Source organism: Cottoperca gobio, chromosome 22 (assembly GCF_900634415.1).
Source record: "Cottoperca gobio chromosome 22, fCotGob3.1, whole genome shotgun sequence".
Lineage (NCBI taxonomy): Eukaryota > Metazoa > Chordata > Actinopteri > Perciformes > Bovichtidae > Cottoperca > Cottoperca gobio.
In genome coordinates this window covers 6,263,457-6,272,516 of record NC_041376.1, presented here as the reverse complement: position 1 = coordinate 6,272,516, position 9,060 = coordinate 6,263,457, and the positions used below count along the sequence as shown (strand labels likewise).

The window sequence follows — 9,060 nt, the reverse complement described above, 5'->3', positions numbered from 1 at the left end:
CACAGTCAAAAAACAAAGTTTCACATAATGAAAAAGAAGAAAAAAAAAACTGCGCGCAATGAGCTCGCTTTATTTAAAGTGGAGGAGGAGAGAAGGGGGGTTATCCAAGGTGTTTGAGACAGATGAGGGAGGTGGGGGTCTGGGAGGGGGGAGGAGGCAGGGACGGTAAATTGGGCGGACACATAAAAACTGCAAGGGGCCATAGATGCTGGATCATTTGGAAAGTCTGGCCGTCCTGCGCACCACCCGCCCTCACGAGCTGAACTGGAGACGGATAGGGAAAGGAAACCTCACTGCAGACCCCGAGTGCCGGCCTTCACCCCGACCCCGTCTCCTCTTGTCCGTTTAGAGGTGTCGCCAAAGGATTAATGAGCCAAAAAGGCACCCAACTTCTGCTTTAAGGCTCATTTCGGCGTTTTTCGGCTTTACGCCTGGACTGCCTTACACCTTCCCTTTCATATTCACTTCATTCGAGGATACCTGTACCTCTACTGATGGTAAGCGCTCATCTACTGACACATTCACACTTAACAGATTCCGCAGCGCAGCTTTTAGGAACGGAACGTGTTGAATAATACAGGAGGAAGTTGACAGTCTGTGACTTTTACTTTTGGTCTTTGGTGTTTGTGCGCGTTTAGCCGACTTCACCGAGTGTTTGGAGATCATTCCCGGTAGAAATGTACAAGGATACATGCCATTAAGAATCTTACAGTATACCTCATTGACACAGAAACGGGCATAAAGTGAAATAAAAGTTTATTTTGGAACGAATAGCGCAGTAATCCTGGTGGAGCTCGCAGCAGGTTAAAGCCTTTTGTGCCGGAGAGTTGAGCAGTGACAAACCAACATAGTGAGGTCATTTCCAAACAGAGCTTCCAATTTCTCTACGCCTGTCTTTCTTCAACACAATTAAAATATTTACATTATTCCGATTTGTGACCTTTTCCAAAGTTTGGCACCGATCTCGATTACACACCTGTATCTGCTTCGTGTCATCCCGGTGCGTAATGAGAAAGATGGAGATGACACAGCTCAGAATAATAAGACAGAATGGGAAAATTGTTTATTTCTTGAGCTAAATTTAAATTTAAATTCTAATGAATCTTAAGAATAAATCATGTGTAATGCAGCCAGATTTTAAACGGCACATTTCTGTATAGTCATAATAACGTCTGCCAAAAGTCGGTGCCAACCTATTACAGTCGAGGTGATATTTAATTGTTCGATGTTGTAATATAAGTACTAACATGTTTTCACTGGTTTTGTAACAAAGTATTTAATAAAGTGGAATTGCGTCATTTCATACAGTAAAGCTGCAGCAGCAAAAACATATTGCGGCCTGCTGGCGCATGGCGTCCTTGGCACACTCCTTTACTGTTCTACTCAAGTTTCTCTGCTGTAGTACACAGTCGCCAAACTTTTTTTTTTAATTCATATAATTATGTATTTTTAAAAAAAAAATCACGTGCATCTGGCAAAGAGACGTTCAATTAATGTTGGTCGTTCCAGGAAAGCATTTTTGTTGAAGATATTTTGGTTTTTACATTTTTTTCAATCACTAGTTAACCTGTTAGGCGAATCAGCTGAGAGCATTTGACATTTCCAACGTGATTTCTTTAAATGGCATTTTTTACTTCTTCCTCATAAAAGCGAATGGACATAAACATTTCAGAAAAGTAATGCAACTCATCTTTTCTATCGGAGTTCTTGCCTCTGCAGCACTACAGCTAACAAAACCATTAACCTGCTTTCAGTGATCTCACTGACTGTGAATGTTCATACTGTTGAACTGCTCACTGGGAGCAAATAAAATCTCAAACCTAAACTATCCAACAACAAGAGACATTACAGGTCTCTGTTTTATTTCTGTCAACACAAGGATATTACATTTTATTGGGCACATTCATGTTGAAGCTATTATTTAAAACTCTTTAGGAAGGTAAACAAACTCTTAAAATTCCTTTTTTAAAGCATAGTTTTGACTTTTTGTCTCTTTCTTTGCAACTCTTAGGTCATTATTTAGAGCAGCCATCACAATCATTAATATCATTATGACCTGTATATAAAGTAACATTATATAACATTAACATTATTAACATCAAACAGAGAAGGACATGGAACATGCACGTTTCCCATGACTAAACGCGTTGGTAAACCGATTACTGGCATCTCAAATGATAAAAATCAGGCCAGAGATTTGGCTGTTCCTGGTAACCTGTTGCCCTCCTCCCTCCCTCCCTCTCTCCCGTCTTCCCTCCCGCCATCACTGTCAAATTCCTCAGGAAACACATCTGAAGAGCCATGTGCATAGTCTGATCACATTATCTCTGGTCAGAGAGAGAGGCCAAGGGGGATCGTGCAAAGCCAAGGGCAGTTGACTGCTTCGGCCTAATTGCACCCTGGTCTGAATTTGTTGTTGCAAAACGTCTCTGTCTGTTGCTCAGTTCAAATACCTTCTGAGTGTAAAGCTTTAAACATTTTAACATTTGGGAATTCTGGTTCACTGTCACTGTTGATCAAGAGGAGTAAATATGAATCAACAATGCAGATACAAGTGGTGTACAATCGTTGAAAAACTAACAGAGTTTGGTGCAACACCAAACGTTTTGTTTCTTTTTTTATCCCCACTGGTGAAAACAGGCCAGCAAAATGAACGCAATGACTTTTTCCAGAGTTGAAAGTTTACTCCTTGTCTGCCTTACATCTTTTTTCATCATCATCGCACCACTTTGAGTGTCTGTCTGTTTTAGCCTGCAGCTTTGTCTGTGGCTGGTTACAGTTACAAGATGTTCTGTATGGTCAGTGTTTTTGAGTGCTATGAATCCCTGTAATCATGGGAGAGGCCCTCGCTGTACAATGAACGTTTGTTGTAAGAGATGTGCACACACACACACACACTCTCAGACACACACAAACACACACACGTTATCCCCCCACCCCATGGGTAATAGAGCTGATCATGTTCTGAACCCTTCTCTCTCTTTGCCACAGTTCTCACGAACATGCAAGCGGTGGCACACACTCGTGCACGCGTACAGACACGCACACCGTTTAGCTCATGCACGCACACACACTGCACATCACCCTTTCTTCACACACACTGGATCTAGTGTCATGACCGAGTAAAGGGGGGGGGGGGAGGGTCAATCCGAGGTCAAAGTCTAATGCTGTTAGGAAAAAGATCCTTGATTGCATGTACAGTGAGCCATGCAGGGGCCAAGATAATCGCAGAGATACAAACCCAGACATACACACACACAAATACACACAAATACACACACACACACACAAACACACACACAATGTTCCTGTTAATGTGCTTCCTCACTGTGTAATACTTCTTGGGTGCTCACCAGTGGAACAGGCTCCAAATGATGACCAACGTTGCTACTGAGCACCGGGTACTAATGTCTGCTCTGTGGTGCTGTTGTTGTGGTCACTCTGTCAGAAATTCAGTAATTTTTATTAGTATGATTCAACAACATTTAGCACATTTAAATGCCGTGTTAAAGAATTGAGTCATTAGAGCCATGTAGCTGTGCTTGTTAAATCTACCAGGAGGTATTTTTAAGATTTTGTTCCAAGAAAATGTCCACGATGTTTTTGGTTATAAAAAAGATGCAGATCCAAATTGTACCCTGCAAAATAAACAATACACACACCAGTGGTGAATGTAAGACGCTCCTACTGATGACAGTGATGGCAAAGAGCAGAAGGCCTTGTCATCAGCGTCACTTCAACCTGAGTGATCCCTCAAGTGGGGAAGCGTTACTAAGAGATGAGATCCTTTTGACTAAGATGTATTCAGTTCCTTGTCTGAAATAAATGATCTCAGTTGCTTAGAGGGATAAAGGTTGACTGAGTTCACTTGGAGCCGGTTTATGTAAGCACACAGCCCTCTTGTTTTGGATATAGATTTTACCACTCTGATCAAAGTGGATTTATCAGCTCTTTGGTCTTGTGTGTCAACATGAGAGGATAGCTTCAGATTTAGGGTTAGAGCTTTTGAAACATGTTTCTTATCAATGTTCTGGAATAGATGTAATAATGTAATGAGCTGTGTTTTCTGTCTTAGGTGAGTGTAAGGTATTAGTGATCTGCTGTCTGTGTTGTGGCACATACCTCCTTACATTCCAGTTACAGTAAATAGCTAGCTTTGCCCATGAGCCAAAATGATAAGCCTTAAAGAGACACCAGGTCTATCTTTTACTCGCACAGATATACCCTCGACTACTCTTCAAGTAAATAATATGTAACAGCCTCAAGTGTTTGTAACTGCATACAGTTTATAATCTTGTCCTGTTTTTTTTATCTGTATCTTTTAGGAACAGGGTCACTCCGACGTTCTCCTGCAGCCGCCCAACACCACCTAACATTTCTTGGAAGAACGTGTCCATTGCCTGCTCCCAACAAACATGGACTGTTTTCCCATGCTTTATTTTCTGTCGGTAAGTAAGTGGACCATGCCATTTCAATTTATGGCATGTGACACGTTGCCGCATCTCACATTTTCCCCTTTCCTCTCTGTCCACTGAGTCACTGATTCATGTGGCACTCATCCAGACCTAAACTGAAAGTCGCTATGGGGTGTTGGGCAAGGCACTTGCATGAGGAAGAGCTTTTTTTCAGCTAAATGTGTGGCACATAGTCCTTGGTTTGCCCCATGGCTTGTTAGAGGAGACTACGAGGGACCGTGGCTCCTTATCGAGTTAAGAATTTGCTCTGACCCCGGGGCTGCCTCTTTTATTTGTCTAATCATAGTGGAGGAGACGGGGGAAGGGAGGGAATGAAGAGGAATGGCCCTCAGATTCCATTCAAAAAAGTTGGGTTCTTGAACCAGCTGTTTACCTTTGGAGGATGTCGCCAAAGATAAACGGCAAGTGGTTTATCTGATCGGGGACTGCTTTACTGTAAACAAGGCAGACTGGACTTAAACCAATTAGAGTTTAGAGAAGAGCTGGTGAAGACATGTAGAACATTTTATATGTCAGTTAAAATTGAGGCCCTTTGTTGTCCTTTTTTTGTGTTTTCGTCCCTTCTGCTCTTTCCTAATCTTCTATCTCTGCTGCTCCCCTCAGAGACATCATGATTCCTGGTAATCGAATGCTGATGGTCATTTTAATATGCCAAGTCCTGCTGGGAGAGAGCAACCATGCTAGTCTGATACCTGAAGAAGGGAAAAAGAAAGTACCGGGCCTGCAGGGTCGTTCGGCCGCTCAGAGCCATGAACTGCTGCGGGACTTCGAGGCCACGCTGCTGCACATGTTTGGCCTCAAGAAGCGGCCGCGGCCCAGCCGCTCAGCCACTGTACCCCGCTACTTACTGGACCTCTATCGGCTACAGTCGGGGGAGGCTGAGGAGGCCGGAGCGCATGACATCGCGTTTGAGTACCCAGAGAGGTCAGCCAGCCGGGCCAACACTGTGAGGGGCTTCCACCATGAGGGTAAGGAAAAAAATGGACAAAAATATAAAGTGGAAAATCTTGTTATCAGTAGGAAGAGAGATAAACGCATCATGTCAGCACAGAGACATTACACCACACTCATTGTTGCCAGGCATTCCAATGATTTAGGTAGTAATGTATTTCATTAGCATGGGCGAGGACTGCCAAGTAATTAGTGTGAAAAGAACATGTCCTACATCCCTTGAAACATGATTGTAAGGCAGCTCCACCCATCTCACCATAACCAAGGAATCTAAGGATGTGGTCACCAAACACTGTCTACAGAGGGGCAAAAATATTCTGCCAGACAAGCTCTCAAGAGCCTCATTTGACAAAACTCTGCATGTTTGGTTAGCAGCTGAAGGAAAAGCATACCTTCATATTACTGACTTCTCACCCCACCCAGCAGAACATGGCTTAAAAATAGCCTGGTCTTGAGCTTGAATTGAAGTGTGCTCCTCTCTCACGTCTCCAGTTTATATGGAGGGCTCTTTTAGAAGGACCTTCCTCAACGTGCAATTATCTTTAATGCTACTCTGCAGCCTTCTAAATAAAGCCCCTACTGCCAACAATGTGGGTGCTGAGAGTAGACGGTGAAGCTCTCTGTAGAGATGGAAAAACAGTCTCAGAAGCTTGTGTGATAGAAAGACTGGAACGTTAGAAGGGTTTCTGTTTATTGTGACTTGGGTCTGCTTCGTTTTAGCGACAAATGCAAAGCTTTCAATTAGGCTTGGAGAATCTCCAAGGTACCCGATCTGTTGAATGTAAGTTTAGGTTGGAAAGCTGGACTGAACAATGTCGGATACATGCTTGGAAACAATCTTTGTCAGAGAGACAGAGGTGATGTACCAGACTTAGCAAGTGACAAAGCAATCTTGTAACGTGTTGGAGTGAGAAAGCCGTGGAGCTTCAGGGCTACAGAACATGTCCTCCCTTAGGGGGAGGAGTGAGGAAGGAGGGATGAGTCAGTCTTAATGGGGCTTGTCAAACACATTGCTAGTGGTAGCACACGGCAACACACACTTACACCCAGCAATGCACCAGGGTTAGATAGGAAGAAAGAGCACCGCCACTGGAGGAGGAACTTCGGCCTGTGATGCAATGTGTATGTGCATGCATATTTGTGTGTGTATTAGTTTCTACTGCTCTCTACAGGCATTTACCCTCCTTCTCCTTTGCTAAACTATGTTAATAATACGCTTTGAGGCCTTCTGAGTGGGAGTGCTCACTCCCATGGAAGCACCATTGGGTGATAGTGTGATTCAGTTGACTGATCTGTCCAAACCACTGAGTTGTTACAATTTGCAGCAGATTGACAGTTAGCAGAGGAGACACAGTTACAGGATGGGTAAACCATGTAACCATTAATGTTGAATCTAGAAAGAAAGATGTGCTTTTTTTAAATTGGCCTTGTGTAACAGGTGACATCTACCTGTTTTCCATTTATTTCAAATGATTTTGTGAATTAAACTACAAAGCACAGATTACATGATAAGGTGTGTATGTGTATGTGTGCGTGTGTGTGCACATTTGAGATTTTGATCAAGCTTTGGTGGAGATTTTGAATACATTGCATTTCCTCGCTTCAGATAAATGAGATTCTACTGTATTATCTGACTCCTTAATGATTATTCATGATGAAAATGATAAACGTCTTAAGTGAACAAACTGCAGAGTTAATCAAAAACACAGCAGGTTTTAATAATGAGAACCACCTGGGTGAGATTAGGGCCTGGGTGTGAAATAACAGGGGTGGATTGAGCAGGAAAATAGTAGACACAACATTCCTTTCCCCAACAATGGTGATCTTGCCAGAAATCTGCAGACTGAGCGTGGAACAGGGAGCCTCCACTGTGTTTATACTGTAGCTGTGGTACGTTAATCACCACCCTCCATGTAATGCGTGTTTCAGCAAAGTGCTCGGAGAAAGGCATTGAGAGACGGGCTGGATAATCCTTATAGATAGATAAGGAAGCTTAGACACTGTATATTTATATTCCTGAATATCCCATAGGCCTTAACAATGTGCATTCTTATGTGTCAATTAAGCCACGTTAAAGTGAGGAAGTGTGGGCTTAATTTCATAGTTGTATCTGTTGTACATTTGATGTATTTACTTTACACATTTCTATTACTTGACATTACAAGTTCAGAACATTTAGGAATCAGGCAGGTAATCAAACGTCCCTAATCTTTCCTTTTTCATTTCATTTTCAGAGCACATGGAGAGGGTGCATGATGTGGATGATGGAGAAACTGTGCCCCTTCGCTTCCTGTTCAACCTCACCAGCATCCCAGAGGACGAGCTGCTCTCCTCCGCCGAACTGAGGCTCTACCGTCATCAGATTGACGAGGCCATCGCTGATGCCTTCTCAGACGAGCAGGGGCTTCACCGGATAAACGTGTACGAGGTGCTGAAGCCCCCACGGCCAGGGCAGCTAATCACGCAGCTCTTGGATACGCGGCTCGTGCACCACAACGCGTCACGCTGGGAGAGCTTTGACGTGAGCCCTGCAGTGCTGCGTTGGACTCGTGAGGGCCTCCCGAATTATGGGCTGGCCGTCGAGGTTCTGCCACTCAACCAGACGCCACTCAACCAGGGCCGACACGTCCGCGTCAGCCGCTCACTGCACCGGGAGCCTGGCGAGGACTGGGAGCAGCTACGCCCCCTCCTGGTTACCTTTGGCCACGACGGGAAGGGTCACCCGCTGACCCGCCGGACCAAGCGCAGCCCCAAGCAGCGGGGCCGTAAACGCAACCGCAACTGCCGGCGCCACGCACTATATGTGGACTTCAGCGATGTAGGCTGGAATGACTGGATAGTGGCGCCCCCTGGTTATCAGGCCTATTACTGCCACGGGGAATGCCCCTTTCCTCTGGCGGATCATCTGAACTCAACCAACCACGCCATTGTTCAGACACTGGTGAACTCTGTGAACAACAACATTCCCAAGGCCTGCTGCGTGCCAACAGAGCTCAGCGCCATCTCCATGCTCTACCTAGACGAACATGACAAGGTGGTCCTAAAAAACTACCAGGAAATGGTAGTGGAGGGCTGCGGCTGCCGCTAACACACAGACTTACAAGAACCTGGACTTGCGACATGAATAAAGCAACATGGACGCTCAAACAAATCAGAAGGTCTTTACTCCCAAAAATGTTCACTTGGACCCTTATTTATAACTTTTATGTTGAGGTGTATGTTTGTCTCACTTTTTTTTGTTTCTTTGACAATATGATCATATATTTTGACAAAATATATATATTTATATCTACATATTAAAAATAAATTGAGTCCTTATTTTAAACATAAAGAAACTGTACAACTTTTCATAATGTACATTAGATTGTATAAGGTTTTTTTTATTGAGAAAATAGTAAAAACAATCTAAAAAGTAAAGTTTATTTACTGGTAATATTTATTGCTTTCATATGATATACATTTTGGAGAAAAAAATAAAAACATGAATTGCTTCCAATAACACATTCCAGCAGATCACAAGATGGGCTCTTTGTCTATTTGAGTAAATTAGAGAACTGTGTAAACGCTCTTTTCTTTTAAGGAAACAGTTTACATAATCAGAAATGTACATTGACTTTAATTAACCTCTTCACAT

At 43.4% G+C, this 9,060-nt stretch overlaps 1 protein-coding gene across 1 annotated transcript; it reads left to right on the top strand.

Moving 5' to 3' along the window:
• The first annotated feature begins 224 nt into the window (after nt 1-224).
• On the top strand, nt 225-8,848 carry bmp4 (bone morphogenetic protein 4). Its single transcript, XM_029461305.1, has 4 exons — nt 225-497; nt 4,326-4,448; nt 5,079-5,443; nt 7,661-8,848. Exons 3-4 carry the CDS (start codon nt 5,086-5,088, stop codon nt 8,512-8,514), a joined length of 1,212 nt encoding a protein of 403 aa, XP_029317165.1. The 5' UTR covers nt 225-497; nt 4,326-4,448; nt 5,079-5,085; the 3' UTR covers nt 8,515-8,848.
• Nucleotides 8,849-9,060: the final 212 nt, after the last annotated feature.

What these genes read in the sequence shown, in the direction of transcription:
- bmp4 (XM_029461305.1), top strand. Translation starts at nt 5,086, where the DNA reads ATGATTCCTGGTAATCGAATGCTGATGGTCATTTTAATATGCCAAGTC. An exon ending in GAGGGGCTTCCACCATGAGG is followed by an intron (nt 5,444 to 7,660) that starts GTAAGGAAAAAA and finishes TTTCATTTTCAG; the next exon opens with AGCACATGGAGAGGGTGCAT.